General features: G+C 31.1%; 1 protein-coding gene across 1 annotated transcript in view; it reads right to left on the bottom strand.

The window, feature by feature from the left end:
- LOC126834454 (glutamate receptor 1-like) overlaps positions 1-19567 on the bottom strand; it is a 143173-nt gene that overhangs the window by 40652 nt on the left and 82954 nt on the right. The window contains exons 4-8 of the mRNA XM_050566378.1: positions 18772-18901; positions 9436-9568; positions 7604-7724; positions 5880-6044; positions 2213-2440 (exon numbers count right to left, since the gene is read on the bottom strand). Coding sequence (XP_050422335.1) covers positions 2213-2440; positions 5880-6044; positions 7604-7724; positions 9436-9568; positions 18772-18901 — 777 coding nt within the window. The remainder of the gene's footprint in view (positions 1-2212; positions 2441-5879; positions 6045-7603; positions 7725-9435; positions 9569-18771; positions 18902-19567) is intronic.

Genomic DNA, 19567 nt, shown 5'->3' with positions numbered 1-19567 from the left:
TTTTTTAGCTTGAATAGGTTTACAATAGTATAACAAAACTATGCATTAGATCAAGTAATCAGTAAAACTCTATGGCTTTACTACTTCCAAAGACCTACATATTTGATAGTTTTTCTGTGTGTTATAATTTGATAAGGTCACCAAGCATGTTACAATTGTGTTTTGTTTTTCGTTTTTCACGCTGACCTTAATATTTTCTTATTCGATTCAATCTACAGGTTCATTATTTTAAATATAAGACGGAGGACATTTTGTGTAGGGATTTGTCCACGAAGCGTCCGGTTCGGCATCCTCCTAAGGGAAAACCTGAACATCCGAAAATCATTATATTTGGCAAACAAGACTTTCTCTTGAACAGAAAACAAAAAAAAAGTCTAAAAATAAAATGCATTTCGTATATATTTGTATCCTTATCCCTAATTTCATAAAGTAAGATATGACATAAAAATCACAGTATTATTTTTTCTATAAAATACTTATGACAAAGTATTGGAAATAAATTACATTAAAAACAGATTTAAACGAGTGGCAAAAACTGCGGTACAAAAATCAAAATAGAGAATAATTAAAAAATAACCGTATCTATAATATTATCAAAATCCGTCACTTAGAGCTAACAAAGACTGACCTGTAGTTAGTTGACGTGGTCGAAATTTATCATGACAATTTTTATGTTAAACATTGCCTGTATTTTGTCTCTTAATACAACCGCGGTATATATTATAAAACTTTACAGGTGTGTTTGCAGAGCCAAGAAGCGTTATTTAACATAATATGTATTTATATTATAATGTGTGTACAGTTCAAAATTACCAAACCGGTAAATTACTATTTGAGTAGCACACGTTTTTCTTTACTCCGGGTAAGTATATTACTTTTTAAACTGTTTTATATAGACACGGGGAAAACGAGTTTGAATAATATTAAAATAATAACTATTTTTTTAAAATTAATTTTTCACTATCTTTTATGTAAAACGCCACCTATGACCCGACTAGTATACCAACGATTAAGGTTATATTTATTCATGTTGCAATAGATTGAATAACAGTACTTTAGATAATGCCAAAGCTTAAAAGGGATCATTATTTTGTAATACCCAAGATCATAGTATCATATTAGTATTATGGGACGAACGCAGTAAAGAGTTTTCATCTCCAGCGACTTTTTATTTATATAATTAAATATTTAATTTATTTTTAAAGCTTATTTTCATCTATTGTATAAACTTTAGTTTACGAATTAAAATTAACTAGGTATATCAAAGAAATAATAAGAATAAAGTCTAAATAAAAATTGTTTTTCAATACTAAATATGTTTTTTAAATTGAAACCTAACCATATTTTGGAAAATATAATTCATTTTGTACATTTTTCTTTAGCTAGTAATATTTTGCCCGGAACTCTATCCGGATTCTTTGAGATGACTAAATATTTGAACAGCTGTTCTATGAACAACTAAACACTTTTCAGTTGGGTAGATATAGAAATGGAACGTTTTAAGACAAATATTAATCCCCCCCCCCGCCTTCGATATTTTCCAAGCCTTTGGATCCTAAACGAATCTCTTATACTCAACGACTCAGAAACAGATTTTAAAATCACAAATAGGAGCATATTATAAGTAAAAAACTGTGTTTCTGGTTAATCTGGAGTTTTCATAGCGAGTGTTGTTGATACTATATTACATTTAAAATTCCTCGAAACTCACAACTCCAAAATAAGGTTTTCTTCCTATAAGCATAGCTAAAACACCTACGATTATGTTATAATTCAAATAATGGACAACTTTGACCGTAGCGTATGCTTAAAACTCGCTGACCTGCATTTATATCCCACTGTCATATTATCAATAATATGTAAAGTCAATTCCGGTATTTACAGTTGAAAACAATACATACGTTTCCAAATAATGTCGATTCCAGGTTTATCATTTTCAATTAAATGTCTATTCCATACGTCGCATTCGGCCTTGTTATATTCAAATGCCTTGCATGCCACCAATAACTGAATAACACTGATTCGGAAATATTTGATTTTTTTTTATTTGAAACTATGTCCATAATATTATATACATTTTATAGAATAATTTCACCGAATCTCAATCTGGTCTAAGAATCATCAAATTCGAATCCAGCAAAAAATGTTTGTAAAAAAAAGGACAGCTTTTGTTGTTGCCACTATAGTAGTTAGTTGTCATTGTATTCTTTACCTTTCTCAAGTACCGGGATATCTTGTCTCCGTGCTCCCAACCGTTGACCCAACCGTGGCCAGCATTGCAGTCCGGCCCAGAAATCTGAGACGACGAAATGCTGGACGAGTTGCCGTTGACCAGAGTCCGCTTGGTGGTCGACTTGAACGTGTCCGGTTTCTTCCACAGCAGCTTGTTGAACGTCTCCACCAGCACCAGGACGGCGTCGTGCATCAGAGCGGCGTGCGCCTGTTACGAACACACAAACAAACAATAATTCCCGGTGAAAAAAACCCAATCTCGAGTCGTCGATTCGAGATTAATTATTATATTGTATCGCTAAGGGGGGAAAAATAATTCGTCACGTCAAAGACGCACTGTGTTTGGTCGTATACATATGTATATATATATATACGTGCGTGGTAAGCGCGGGCAATACGTCAGCCGACGACACTCCGACGCGCGGATCATGACAAATGGGCAAAAAATTAACCCGAGACCTTTACCCGTCCGTATAGGTCGTCGCGAACAAAACAAAAAAAAAAAAAAAGAATATATATATATATATATGTGTATGTATATAATATCTTTATTATACACGTACATATGTACATATGTGCAACGGGGTTGGCACGACCGGGAGTGTAGGGGCAAAGGTGAGCGGAGAGCATGGAGAGTATTTTTGAGTGTGATTGATTTGTTGTTGTTCGAGGATGAAACGGTTGAGCGGCCATGTTTGTCAGTGGGGCTTTGGCTCATGATTGATAGCGGAACATTTTCGTGCGACGCTCGATTGAGGAGAGATGAATCGCGAGTAGGCGGCGGCGGCGTGTGTACTGTGTGCATTGGTCGTGGTGGGCCGGACGGGGTGAGCCTGGTGGACTGAGAGTACGGCGGCGGGGGGGGGGGGGGGGGATTGGGGGAAAGCTACGTTCAATAATGCAGAAGCCGCGGCACATTGAAACACAACCACACCCGCGCCCTGCACTAATTCATCAACCAAGGTCGCGGCTCGGACGAGCGCGAGGAGAAGAATAAGAAAAGCCGTCCGTCTACCGCACTGTCAATGGACAACGGCGCGGCGGGCACAACAAAAAAATTGGGGGGGGGGGGTGGGGTAGAGAAGGGTATTCCAACAGGAGTCACTTAAAAAATTATTATAATTATAATAAATTATTTCCGATAGAACCCTTCAACGGCGAATTTTTAAAATTGTATAGTGTACAATTTTTTTTCATATAGGTTAAAATATTATCAGGAATTTGGTAACAACAGGGTATATCTACAAGAAAACTACATTTAACTGGTAGATAGTAATTTCCACCAGCCTACGGGTCGCCACCGAAATTAAATCCATATTCTTTAACAAACAAAAAAAAATGTATTTAATAAACATGTCTGCATTTCTGCTACACTGAAGGGTTAATATTATAATAAATTATGAAAAAATCTGAAAAGTATCCCTTAAACAAACAAAAGTGTACGTTGAATGCGACAAAGAGAAATGTAGGTAAGTACATGGGTTTTTATTAAAACACTTATTGTGCGTAATGCCGTAGTAAGCTTTTTTGAATGAACTAAAAACATATCATATCATCATATTTCAAATATTTATTCTCTCAAGTACACTTCTTCGATGCGAGTACTATTTTTGCGAATTATTTATTTTTTATTTTCTATCTTTCAATATTATTTTATAACCAACATTTTTACACGGTTAGTTTATATTTATACGTAAAGGTTGTGCAGTTTTTTTTTTGTTTTAATAATTTAATTGACATTTTATAATGAACCGACGAGAAGTGCATTTCTAGCGCAAGTGAGCAAATTCCTAAACGGTCGAAGCAGAGCCCATAGCTATTGGTTAACGATTTTTTTTTTAAGTACGCAATAAAAAATATCAAATGCCCGATAAGTTATTATTATTTTTTTTTTTCAACGAAAACGTTAATGTTTACGACCCATGCACTCGAAATCTACTTCAAAATTTACTGCAGCAATATCTTAATGTGCTTAAATATAATAGGCTTTTTTAGACAGTGATAAATGAAAATCACCATTATAATATATCGACGTGTGGAAAATATAAAATGGATTTAATGTGATGCGGTAATGTAATGAGGGATTTTTTTTTTTTATTAAAAATGTCTTTCCTAATGATTAAACGTGTCCGTATACATTTCTATTCACAAATACTCGAAAAGACCATTTCTCATTTACTTTATGTTTATTTTGCGCACATAGATACGGTATTGAGATCAAAAACGCTCTGATGTTTTCTCATACATAAATATATATATATTTATATCATATATGTACATAATATTATTATAATATATGAAACGTAATACGGTTCCAGAAAAAATAATAACATGCCACAATACAATATGACAGTCTTGAAGATATTAATATTTAGATCCTATGACTTTTAACCGACATTACATTTTTGTAATGATTCGCGTTCAAATAAAAATACAAAAAAAAACCAAAATATTAATGTCGGATTTAAATGAAATTTCATCCGTATAAAGTATAAACGGATGAGCCGACGATAATATTTAAATTATCTCTGCGACAACGAAAAAATATATGTAACGCTAAAAGTCAAAATTATAGGAGAAATAATACTTCCAAAATGCTTCTGAAATTTGCATGGCCACCTTATTTCTTATCAGCTGATTTCCCCTTAATCCCTCCTCTTTTGCCGCAAGCACGATTTTAACAGGGTTGTGATAGTAATAACATTATTCTTGTAAGTTGTCTTCTTCATGGTAGATAAAATATAATATCGCGCAATGAACATCTTTTATTCGAGTGAAACCATTCTGCGACGTGGCTTTAATTTGCATCAAATTGCATTTCAACGGAAGCTTCGAAATTTCCAACGTTCGTTTCTTTTGTACGGTTTTCAAATAATGACGGACGGTTTATGACGATGACGAATGCAATATTTTCACCGATATTCTACACTGGACCCATAGCTGTGATTATCGGGCGAAAACTTTTTAATAAAGCTGTCACCGTTTCCACGATTCACGAACGCGGCGTGATGGATTTGGAAAAGTTTTTCTAATCATATACATAGGTATAAAATATATAAATATAAATAGATGTTTATGTTACTGTAAATTAACCTGCTTGTGGTGACTGACTGTCATATTACATCGTCAAAACAAGTCATCGCCGTTGCACGCTCTGTTTGATTCCAATGAATGTAGTAAAAAAAACGCACTCGGCGAGGGTTGCCACCCCTAACAAAAATATAATATATTGTGTTTAGGACGGCTATCAACGTCGCACGCTTTAATCAAATTTTGCGATTCGCGCTTTTTTCCATACTTTTAGACTTTTCCCACGAGAGTCGGGCCAACGACTCTTCTGTACTTTCTTCGACGTTAACGCCGTTCAATTCTCTATTTATATCATCCGCCAACTTCGCCTTTCGGTACATTATGAAACCAACAGGTGTTGCTAAGCTCTCGGAGAGCTGCCCTGTTGTCTCCTTTAAAAATATGTCATGCCTACCTACTTCTTCATTAAAAATACCAAAAAATACAATACAACTGATCCACACAATATAAACACTGATTTCTATTCGTTTTTGATCTCAGCTAATATTTTACACCGGTGTGTAAATAAATGAATAGGGTAAACAAAGCGGTGAGTATTTACAAATATTTATACTTACAGAAATCGTATCTTTTCCTGCTCCCAGTGAAGCGCTGGGATCGAGTTTTTTCCATTCCGACAGAAAGTGTTTAACTGCTCGCTGGTTAACGTCCAACACTCTAAATCCAGTTATGTTGATAGCCCCGTACTCGACTACTTCGGTTTCCCAATGGTCGTCCATAATCTGAAAATGATCATTGACGATTTTCGTTAATACAGACATTCTTTCTACGTGATTGAATCAGAGCTGTGTTAAAGCTATACTGTCGAATTGTATATACATACTAATAGTGGGGAAAAATATAAAATATAGTAGGTTTATATACTATTAAGAATAAGTATAGTAGACTATGGCTTTGCCTGCTTAATATCAAATGAATTATAATCGCGTGACGTACAATTTTAATTTTGGTCAAAATATTATATACATTGTCAACAATGTTTTCTGTGTATTTTCGCTGTACAATTAGGCTTTCATAAACTTTATTATATTTAATGGGCTTTAAAAACAAACATTCTCTATTTAACGACAATAGAGCGAGCAAAGAAAAAAATATATATATACAACCAATTTATCGAAAATAAATATAAGCATTGCCTGTTTGTAAGTTCAAAAATTGTTAAACAAAAACGCTAAAAAAAGAATAACTTGGCGAAGTATTCTCTAAAGTAATTGTTACGAGTTCGAGCTTTTTAATATCATATTTAAAATTAAAAACATATATTTTACAATATTTACCTTCTAGTACTCATAACTTTTTATTAAAAATATACATTAAACATTTTTTTTTATTTTCCTCTCGGTAGTCTGTAATATTTTTTTTCATTTAGCAACTTTGATCTAAGAGCTGTTCACTGCGTCAGACACAAACTTATGTAAACACGTTCGAATATGGTGAGGCCAATTAATCTAACCCTCGCCCTTTCTTGTATGATACCACCAACTCCAAGAATACCTAGTAATTAATCAGATGCAATTTTATGTATCAAAAGATGAGCTTGAGAGATAGAGCATGATACCGTTTCGGCAACAATGATGAAATTAATTTTTAGCCGAAAGCAATGAATTCGTGTCCGTTAGTTTTCAACAATGTTATATTGTTTGCCAAGTTCACCACATTATAATAACCATTAATATATTTTAATAAACATCCTACAGCTGATAGTTTATGGAATTTCGTAGCTCTATGCTCGTTTTGCAGATAGTTATATATTATAACTTTACGGTTGATTAATTATTATTTTCCTAGTTCAAATCTGTGTTATTTTAACTATTATTACAGAGCGACTGAAATAGTTAAACCCATTTACAAATGATACAACCTATAATTACTATCAACTAATATGCTACAAATTATGTATGATGTCATTTTGTATTTCCTAATAACAGTTTAATAAATATATTAAACACTAATTATTATTATAAAAACAACAAAATGAGTTCCACGTTATTTTTATTGGATATTTAATGAGTTATTCCAAAAATGTTCCATTCATGGAATTTTGTTTGAACTAAATAAATACTTATATTGTTTTTAATACATTTCTTTTCTATAGAAAGTCGGTTGATTCTGAATCATCTAACGTGCAGATTTAATTAGTTATATTTTATATATTTTAGTGTACATCATCGAAAAGCTCTTCTAATATATTATGCAGTATCATCCTACGCTTAATATGATATTACTTTTTAGTATAAATATTTCTGAGTAAACATAGCTATTGAATTCTGCTTAAACTTACCAATCCGCTTAGCAAATAATGATAAGTTCTTTTTCCCAGCTGAATATCCTTCACGTGTGATACGACTATTTGTTTTGCAAGTTGCGTTGGGCAATCGAGTATAATTCTTTTTTTGCCCCATCTGAAATAAACATTGTAAAATAAATTAAAAACCATAGTTTAAGGAAAAAGCGAGATTTGTTAAATTAGAAATACTCGTTTTAAAGTCAAACCCTTGACTAATGGCCGATTTCTTGCTACTTAGACAAAAATAATACATCCACCGTTCAGTATATGAACTATGTGTTACTACTTGGGTGTTTTATGGAACAAAAACTCACACCGAAAGTTGTCTAAGTGGTTTTGGAAGAACAAAATCTATTAAAACGTAATACATATACGTAAACCCATATTATACCTATATTCAAGTGTACATATAGATTACATGCAAAGCACGTTACACACTTGAACGATGAAATGGGTCAGAGGGTGGAACTGGAGGATAAAAGAGAAAAAATTGCTGAGAAACCAATACACCGGTAGGCAGCGTGTTAAATCGACCAGATACACGCATATAAGGTTTGCTTTTGTATTTAAAATAATAAAAAAAAGTAATTTTTTTGCACACTTTTCTGTTTCATTTGGACGAGTATTGGAGTGAACGCTTTGAAGTCGTTCATTGGAAAACAAATACACCGGAAAGCGATCTAGATCGGATAGTTGCCATGTTCCAGATAGTAATGCATAAATGTTTTACCTACATATATTTATATATATAAATATTTTTAATATATATATATATAGTTATTTATATGCAGATATATCAATTACAGTCCACCTCCAGAATAACTTTAATAATAATATATAAAAGAACGTCTTATCTTGATTAGCGTTTTAGTGTTGATTTTCAACAACTTAGAAAACTACAGGAAGTGAAAATGTAAAACATTTAAAAATTCTCAGATCTCGTTGTTTTTAATTGTATTTTATATGTTTTTCTAATGCAACGGAAACGCTTTGATTTAATACGAATACAATTTGTTTCTAACTATTAAGACATTTATTCTCGGTACTAGTAATTATGTTTTATTATTTTGTTCGAATGGAAATTTCAAATTGATATTTAAATTTTTGAAGTTTCTTAAATTCAAATTCTAACAAACACTTTAAAACAACATAGTTATTAGTTTTCCTACTCGCTTATAGAATGTTTTAAACGCATTATAATAATAATAAACGTTTCTTAAAATTAAAAGTGTTTTTTTTTTTAATGAAAATTACAAAATATGAACAAAATAAGTAATTTTAAATGGAAATTGTATTTATAATTTCATCCAAACGTATCATTGACCATTACTCATATAAGTATATAAACAATTTAATGAGGAAAACGTGTTTATTGCAAATGTTATAACATTTCTCATATTGAGATTTCAGTGTATTATTTGTACTTAAATTCCTACAACAGTTATATAATACTTGTACAGTATACAAAAAGCTAATAAGAAATTATTTAGTGTTATTACTTAAATCTCTGTTTATTATATTTTATATGTGTCTTTCTAAACAATTTCTTATTATTAATAATTGTTATCGCAAAGACCCATGCACATGATATATATCACAAGACCATTGTTAAAATTAAATCCAAATCGTTAAGTTGATATCTCGTTAATTATTTAATAATTTATCTAATTAGTTTTATACTACATATATAATACTAATACACAATTTGTACTATCTGTAACTAAAATATCTTTAGGATTATTATTCAGGTTATGATTTACACTATATAACGATTATGATATTTTGTTAATATCTAAATTATGGTAAGACAAAATAAATGATATTACCTGTCGGCTCGTTCGATTTGATGCACAAAGTTCATTGCGTCAGAAACGTTTTGAACGCGTTTTACCATTTCCACTTTTAGGCTGTCCGGTCTTAAGTCCAGAGCCTCGTAAAGTTGTTGCAGTCGTAGAAGCCCTGAAACAATAAAATAAAATATTGTTGTAAACAAATAATAACACGCCAACGTTGTCTTCTATTAGGCAAACGATCGGAGGACATTATTATTATTACTACTATTTTATTGTTTTTAAATATAAGTAATAAGGCGTTCCGGTTGTGGGCATATTGCGAGCGAAACATTCGAACAAAATCAATTTCCTTCTGATATTCTATTTTTAAAATATATTTTTTGGACCCCGGTAGTTGTCGGGGAGTACAAAAGAATACCACGCTGTTGCCTGACAGCAAAAGTAGAATTTTCGTGACAATCAAATCCACGGCGGAGGAGCGGGTATGGTTTTTAACGTGCACACAGACGAGGCCCTGATCGTATTTGCGCAAAATTTGCATTTCAAACGGTTGTCATCATCACAGAATCCAACAGTATTTTCCTTCTTTCAATATTTATTATTTGTCGGGAAATAAATTCAATTCTATATTCACTAAAATAAATATATACCGTCGTGTAAGTGTGTACTGTACATAAAAAAATATATAGGTATATATGGTACAGCCTGTACTACGTCAAACAATTATAGGAATAAATGCGTACAAATTCTGTAATTAAAAAAAATATATTTACATATTTATTTTTTAAAATTAAAACATTTGTATACGATAAAAAATCGTAAATATTTCTTCTGCTGTATTTTTAATTATTGTAAAAAAAAACCAGGACAGTTGAGTCTGGTCATAGTAGAGACGGGGATGACTTTAGGAATAATTATGATATCTAAAAGTGATGAAATAACTTTTAAGTAAACGCTTCGATGCGAAACTATGACTTTTTATTTGAAAATAATCTACTGAACATTGATGAGTTGCCTTTTTAATATTTTCAAACCAAAATAGATATACTTAAAATTGGTATTCTTTTTGAAATCTTATGTCTTTATTCGAATATTGATCAACCAATACAAATAACAAGCAATAACTAGGTACTAATAACCTACTTAATACCATCTAAGTAGGCAATATCTGATTGTATAACAAACTTAGTAATATTTTTATTCCCTAATCAGTAATCTCAATAATTTTATTATTGCAATGATCAATTATCTGTCTTTAAGTCTGATTCGAACGTCTTCTATTGCAATAACTTCTAAATTATAAATTGTTTTTAATAATTACTTTTTTGTTTTTATTTGCTATTATGAAATAATCCCGTTTACAACGGAAAATAAAAGGTCACTAAGCTCCTAAAACTTCTGTCTAAAATCTATAGATTTTATACGAGTAGGAAAAAATGGAACAAAAATAATCATCGACGTTTCTAAAATAAAAACTAAACACAACTGCTCTTGCGTTTGACTTTTATTTTCTTGGTCAGTACTTTGTGTCATCTAGATTTTATTAAAGTCCGTATAAGGTCTATAAACAGTAAGATGTTTCTATTTCACAAACCAAATGCATTATACATTTCTGTTTCAACGATACCCTATATCCATAATCAAATTGACTTTTAGAGTTTTATTGTAATAATATTTTAAAAAGTTTAGCAATTTAATAACTATGATCCCTATTCCTTATGTTATAAGCAATAAAAAACTGTAACATTAAGTGTACTACCACAGTAGTATAAGCGTTGTGTGCTCATATTAATTGTTGGCTAATTAGCTGTATAATAATAAAATTGATTTTCAGATAAAAAAAACACTAACAATTCAAAGTTACCATATAGTAACCATAGACGGGTAACCATAGACAATGTGATTTATGGAAAATAATTATCTAATACTATATTGTACTAAATGTACAGTCACTTAGAGGTACATAACCGGATACAATTTATATACTATAAATAATAGATTTAAAAAAAATATCCAAAGAACTCAAAAGTATAACCCAAGCGGGTATAATGTAATTATAGTAAATCCCATGTTAATGCTTTTTCCTATAATATATACGTTTTTACGCTCCAGTAGATACACACTGAATTTTTATTGAATATTCATGTTTCTTATTTTTCAATTTCTATAATTCGTTTTCATCCTATTTGATAAAATATTCCTAATATGGTTGGTTGACAAAAAATCAATCAGAACATGCATGCCTAAAGAGTAATGTATTCATATTTTGTACTTAGAGATTAGAGAATATACATATTTTTAATTATATTATCCTTTTTTTTTGTGATTTTCCACTTTTGGCGATTTGAATAAAGTTCGTTGAACTCTTGAATGACAGGCGTGTCAACGGTAACTACCCTCTTTCCTTTACTTCCAAATATTATGGATGCAAGAAAATATAAATTATACCTCGTCGCGCATTTTTTTAACGAAAAAATGTTTACTAAAAAAGACAATAGCAACAATACTGCATCTTTAATGTTTCTTTACTAAAGATCCCACAAGCGTGTTCGACAGCAAATGATTATTAAAATGAAAGAACCTTCTCCATTAGTGAATACTTTTTTTCCCACTACACAAAAAGATCTCTTTTGTCCCTATAAATACTTTTTTGTGTAAATTCTCTTTTGTCTTTGCATATTTTTTTGTATTATTATTATTATTATTTTTTTTTTTTTTTTGGTAAAACTCTTTTTTGATGTTGCCCTTTTAATCGATTTTTAATTCGAACAGTTTAAGAATGTACTTAAGATATGACGTCCAAAAATTTCGTTGTTTTAAATAACAGTTTTAATGTCTGGTATAAAATATAAATGCACTAATCAAAAAAACCTTTTTTCACTTTTTTATTTAAATTAGTATACACAAAAAAAAATGTTATGCAATATAAAATGTCTTTAATTTTCTAGTCCCACCTTACAGTTATTACGTTATTGCATAAAACATAAACTTTAAAATGAATTTTTTTTTACTATTGCATAAATCCATAGATACAAATTACAATAAATAGTTTATAGAATTATACTAATTATAAGCCGATAGAAAAAACTACAGTATTTGTTAAAATTAGTTATTATTAGAAATAGACAACTTAATTCTTCTAAAAACACCTATTGAAGGTTCTGAAAAAATATATTAGTTATTCATTGTCATTTTTTATATTTTCCTATTTATTTTAAAATTGTATATTTAAGTCGTCTTTAATACTGGGAACTTACAGTTTTAAACAAAATACAGAACTTGTTTAAAATAACATTTTGAAAAAATGCAAAGCAAAATACATTTTGAAATAAAATGTGTATACAATTTGTAGAAATGTATCTAAATAAAAATATTTGCTAGAAGGTGATTAAAAAATCAAAACTGAATAAAAAACTGTACAGAAAGTCGAAAACTGCGATTTTTTTTTTTTATTAATTTGTTTAAGCAAACTTTGTTTGCACTTTATTACTATTACGAAATTTGTTGATAATAATACATTTTTTTCTAGCCTTTAAACCGTAGCATTAATCGTGATTTTGTAAATTGATATTTTCAAAGTCCATCTTTAATACAACGGTTATGATTGGTATTGTTAAATTTATTTCTTACAACAAGACTGCAGTACTCAATGTTATGGTGTGCTATATCCGAATCGTCGTGCGTTTTTATTGAGATATTTACATTGGACTATTTTTCGCCGTAGACTCTATCGACTGTTTCCTTTTCCTTATTTCAATGCAAACGAATCCGCCGTGTACAGATGCGTTGATGGATTATGGCGCTTACAATAGTCGTTGTTATGAAGCGAATAGATCATCATTGAGTGTAAAAAAATGCAAAGGTCGAGACGAGCGCCCAGGGAAAAATTAACTCGGCAGTAACCCAGTAATATCCACCTGTTGGGGGTCGTTTAAGACGGAAAGAATGTATAATTTTCAAATGGTTTCAAAGTGGCCGAATCATAAGTGTTGCGTGTGAAAAGCGGCGGCTGACATGGACGGAGAGACGGCAGGGGTGTTCGTTAAGTTGTAATTAAATTCAAGTAGTCCGTCGTTTGGCCAGAAATCCCTATGTCCAGCCCGGGTTTTAGCATCCGAAAGGGTTGGGTTGGTCGAATTCTCGAATAATTGAAATTCGTTGGTACCGTGTGCGGTATTAAATTGTTTTACTGCGACGCTAAGTCCAAAACCGGCAGCGTCTCTTTCACACGTCAATTTGTCTTTAGCCGATCCTTCTCCCTCACTCTCTCTCTCTCTCTTTCCTTCCACGAATCTTCGAAATTCTAAAATGACAACTTATAGCGTTTCGCTGAAAAACGTTGACAGGTGCTCTCTGACAGGTGTTCGCCAAAAGTTTCCAGTGTCATTTATTGCATCGGTACGGATTTTATGTACTTAAAAAATATATTTTCATTTATTCGTTATTATTATACATAAATCCAACATCTTCAAGAGAAATCCTCCGACTTCGATTTTCAAGGAATTCGTTTGAGAAACCTTAAAGGTCTATAATTTCCCCACCGTTGTTCGCGTTCAGCCAAAGAGCGATTATTCTTAGAAGTTGATTATTTTTTAAGGACCTCTAAAAATTATTTTTATACAAAATTATAAACTTTAAAATTGTTATTGCTTCCAAATAAAGGCACAGCAATGCTTGTTAGCAGCAATTTGATAAAACTCATTTAAACTGCCCCCGGCTCCCTAAAAAAAGGTGTTGATTTAAAAAAGTTTAACAGTTATGATTTCACCGACCCCAAATTTTTTTTAATCAATACTCTAACGTATGAAATTCTAAAAACTAAAAAAAATATCCCACTAATCTCTTCTAACCTTTTTAAAATTGATAACAAGTTCGAAATCAGTGAATTTAAAAACATCAATATGTAGTACTTATTAACAAATTTATCAAATATAGAAAAAATATAATGCCCTCCCCCCTCTCTAACCCCCTTAAATTATGTTAGTTCACGCCCATATACAACAATTATCAACACACAGAAACTTAAATTGTTACACACTGATAAAGAATATAAAAAAAGCAATAGCAATTATATTCAGCAGCCGCACATACACAATGGATTTCTCGGAACAATTCAGTTTCGAGTGTAAAATGTAAATATACCAAATGTCGGTGAATTTACCCACTTTGTACTTGATTTAATGTCTCGGATACCTTTTACAACATATTATAATATGTTCTGTGGCAGTACAATAGAATATGTGCACAGCAAAATGATGTATTTAATATTTCTTTGGGGTAACCGTTACACGCTGTAACGTTAGATTAAAAAGATTCAGCGATTTTATTCCAAAAAACAGTTTAAATGTGTATTGTTATTTCTTCAAACTAAAGTTAATACGTGTACTAAAGCAAGTAAAAAAAAAAAGAAGTATTATTGAAGTGCACTTAACGGTAAAACCGATTTCTTTTTACAATTGAAGAAAACGTAAGGGTTTTAAACCTAAAACGGATTCTAAATAAAAATACCTAATAGTATCAATAATTCGTTTATTTCCATTTATTTCTATTATCCCGTTATTAAATGGACCAAAAAAAAAGGTATTCACTCGCCAAATAGCATTTTTAAATCTAATAATAAGGATAAAAATAAAAGTTAAATCCATAATAAAAAATAATTTTTCCTCGATAACAGCATATCGAAAACAACCATATATTTTTATCGTTTAATCATTGTTTAAAAACAAACTTTAAAACTTTCTTCCAATGTGTACCTTTAACATTGAGTCTTCCACACCATTTTATCAGAATATTTGTTTATATTATAATATACACTTACATCTATAATACATTGTGCAGTTTAAAAGATTGACAGTTTTGTCCTAGAGATCACTTGAAAAGTTTCACTCAACCTAACATTAATATAGAATTATCGTCGATGTATTTCAAATTTGTAAAACATACTGAACTCGGAGAAAGCTTTTAAAGCATGTAAATGGAATATAACTTACAAGCCAATTGTTTAGTTATTTTCACAAAGTCTTGGCGAAAACGACTAGAATAATAATAACTTATACTTGCATGTCCCAAAGAAAAGTTTTAAAACCGCAAAATCAAAAACGTGCAAATTCAAAGAGTAAAAACTTAAAATTCCAATTTAAATACATTCCCACGGGTATTTAAATGTAATCTCCCACAAAGAATATTCGATGTAAGTAAAACCAACGCCTGTAGAATTCAAAAATATCGTTTAACATATTTTTCCGTTCTAAAAAACACAAGCCCTCTTTGAAAATATATTCGGGTTTGAGCTAAATTAAAAAAAAAATGAATAGCAATAATACTCTGCTGAAATCAGTCATGAGCAATAGGCATTGTTAAAGAAATTATTATTTTCATACAATCATTTTTTTATTTCATTTAAGTAATGTCATTTGACATTTTTTTTTTTTTAAATAAAAATTATAAAATATAAATGTTGGAACTTTTTCAAATAAGCTTAAATTTCTTCAACATTGTAGTGGTATGAGATTTTCTTACTTTAAATAATAGGCGTATTACATAAAACAAAATTAAAAGTTGTACAAATTGATGAGGGTACTTGTATTACTGTTGTAGTATTTCTATGTACAGTATACACCAGTATTGTGTGGTACCCATTATAATAATCGCGAGTTATTTTTTTATTAATTTAGACGGTGTACAAAAAACCGTTTCTATTAGTTATTATTATTATGATTTTGAATTACTTGAAATAATACACTTTTTAAGATTAATTTAAAGCTAAAATCATTTTTAATTAATATTACATATTTTGTTTTCTTATTTGGCGGTATTATTTTTTATTTATAATCCGAACAAAACTTTCTTGTGTCCGACTCGAGCAAATTTAAAATAATTCTACAGATAATTTCTTTATAGGAATTCAATCTGACTTCCCACTTTATGCATATAAGATCGACCCAGCTAGGCTCTCATAACGCTTGGTCTCTTTCTCGGCGTCAGGTCTTCGTCAGACGTAAGTACAATATTCGCATTATAAAGCAAGTTCGTGCATTTATCACCGAAACGACGTTTAATAATGGTAATAATATAACACGTGGCGCCATCCGTTTGATTTATTATCTCAGCCAGTGTAGAGAAGAAGTGTGTTACAGACACCATGCGTAAGTACTCGAAAATTAAACGCGTGATTCGTGTGCTATGCTGCGGGACAAGCTGCAGTGTAAATGTGGTCAAAAGCAGCACTGCATTACTTATTGCAGGTTTTTTTCCCTGTTTTAATTAAACCCAATTATGTTGGGTGGACGTTACTCCATTATGGCAATATATAATAAGTTATAATACTCTATAAGTTTCAATACAAGTGCATAACGTTAAATTATTTTTATCGTAGACATTGTGCTCGACGATTTGTTTTATGAATGCTGTACGACTCATAAAAATCTACACGGGTTTTCTCACTGAAAAAGTTTCAACATAAAACCATTATCGCGTCCGTTAAACTTTGTATAATAAACACATTCGTGTACATTTAATACATTTAACGTTTCCGTGTAAAAGTTCAAAGTCAGTACGACGTTCTACTTTCCTTCATAATATTATTAGAGTAATTGCCATCAAACCTATAACCTCTCTTTTTCAACATTATCAACCTCCTCGTTGCGCCAGCCCTTCCCCTCCAGTCACCACATTAGTTTTAACGTTGCCAATACACGTTTATCCCGAAAAATCGTTTTAACGTTCTTAACAAAAATAATTCCTCGAGCGGTGAATAGTTGCCGAAATATAAAGTTTAATCATTATGAACTAAAATGTGCATTTATTGTCGATCAACTGTAATTTAATTAATTCTGCTATTATTTTAATACAAAAATAGCAGCGCTTCCCTCGAGCTACACAGCGACACGTCGTTACACGGCTTTATTGGAGTTTTGAGTATTTTATAATTTACAATACACGGTAGAAAGTTCTGCTCTACCCTTAGGTGCAAAATAACAGCTGCGACAATTAATGCGAAAGATTTGCCGATTTTCTTCTAACTTATGAGAATGGTTGTGCGTATAAGAATGATGTAAATTTACAAGGAATAATTAATATTGGTTTTGTTTCCATGTTTTTAAATTTAATATAGTTTCCGGGACGTTGAATTGATCAATATATTGTGCAACCTACTGTTAGGACACAATATGAAAACTAATTATAAAACAATACTAAAATGAAGTCTACCTGAAGATGCGTCATTTGAGCAGGGCAGGATGAATAGTTATTCCTTCTCTTACTAGAACCAGATCTGTTTTTTTTTTTATAATTTATTAGTAATTTTTGCAAATCATAATACAAATGCCTAACGTTTGACAATGGCGAATTCAACGAACACACTTCATGTCATTGATATTATTTGTATAAACTTTGCTCATCGATCAACCATGGATTTATTTTTTTAACCAACATTGATGGATACGGTTTATAGAATAACTTTGACTATAGACTTGTAACTAAACGGTAGTCGGTATACTAACTAAGTAAAACAAAGCGTGGGCCTTTAGTAAAGTTAATATGAGTTAGACTAAGCTCTCGCGTCCCATATGACCCCTAAGAAAGTTTAGTGTACAACAACAAAACAGTAGCGTATCAGAGGGTCATCCGAGATGAGACCGAATTTTCAACAACTTAAATTAGCTGTATTTAACATGGGTGACGAACAATAGTTGTATGAATAGTTTTACATTCAATTTTGTTCAGCCGTCAAACATATCCTACTGCAGTAGACATAATACTTGTAGGCATAATTTTTAAAAAATAATCGTAGTTACCAACGTAGAAATTAATTTTAAAAAAACTCCACAAATTAGACTAATATTGTGCTACACACTACAAAATTACATTGTTCAACTTTATGAGTCAAAGGTACTGACGAACTAGATGCTTGTTTCCCCCTTTGTACGAGTATTCTACATTATGTTTTAATCTCACTTCGCAACCCCTCCACCCCTCAGACTTAACAGAAAAAAGGTTTCATCCCTCGGGCTAATCACATTTTGTTGAACATAAAAATTAAATAAAAATACAAGATCCTTTAACGCGCCGTTTTTGTATACTTGGGTGTTTTTACTAGCGTGCGCGCATAATACACAAAAGCTAATTTGTGTAACGCTATTAATTGTTTGTACATCAATTAATTTCAGTCACGTGCCTATACAGGGTAAGACCAAGGAGTTACCTCGGTACGGAGGCGCAGTGTATGCATCTATATATACATAATATTATTATATATGTGCCTGCATTCCGTATTATTATTATTATTATTTATGATACAGCTGTAGTTTAACCTATATAGGTACCTATAGGATCGAGTAATTAATACACAAAATGTAAATTTCCACTTACCGTCGTGCGAGTCGTACATGTATATGATGCTTGTCCAACCGTAATATCGAACCGTGTCCAGAATGGCTTGGTGGTAGTCTGGTCTCAAACTGACCGCATAATCCAACATTCCCGACGACGGGGACAATACCTGTGTGCAATACAAACACACACACACACACACCAATTTCATTATTCGTGTCACGCAATCGAGTTAATTGTTATTATTATTGGTCGATAAAACAATCAGTGTAAAATAACTGAAATATAACCTTTCAAATAAACTGTATTACCGGATGATTAAAAATTGAAAATAAAAAAATTGGTAACCTATTTGTGTTGTTAAGAGGACGTTATAGACCCATAGACATATAAACTAGTTTATAGGTCTATAGTTATCCCCCCTATTTATTAAGGAGTTAGGTTTAGGCAATTTTTTCCAAAATCTTAAATGTGTATAAATTATTAGTTCAGAGCAATTAGTACTCTTTTGGTGGTAAATTTATTTCTCGGAATATCGTAGCGTAATATTTTAAAATTTTATTTTTAATGTTTAATATTAGGTTTATCAAAAAAAGAGGATATGACATTGTCTCCAAAATATTGTTATCTTTCGTTTTTTTTATGAATATTTTTGCTCCAAAATCATCACGGGCGACTAAAACACATTCTGCATATAAGTATGGTTTAACGCTTGAAAATTAGGTGTCTCCTGATTTTGTAAGTTGAGAACAATTAACTGAATATTTTGACAATTCTTTTGAAACATGTATGATAGTGTAAACGAAACACAAAATATTTTTTAAAAAATCTGCCA

The sequence above is a fragment of the Adelges cooleyi genome, unplaced genomic scaffold, assembly GCF_023614345.1.
Source record: "Adelges cooleyi isolate 19-005CV unplaced genomic scaffold, UGA_ACOO_1.1 ACOO_flye_CR_arks_rails_tigmint_CR_PRNA_21, whole genome shotgun sequence".
In the NCBI taxonomy this organism is placed as follows: Eukaryota; Metazoa; Arthropoda; class Insecta; order Hemiptera; family Adelgidae; genus Adelges; species Adelges cooleyi.
Note: the sequence above shows the minus strand (reverse complement) of the source record. Positions and strands in the feature narration are given on the sequence as shown.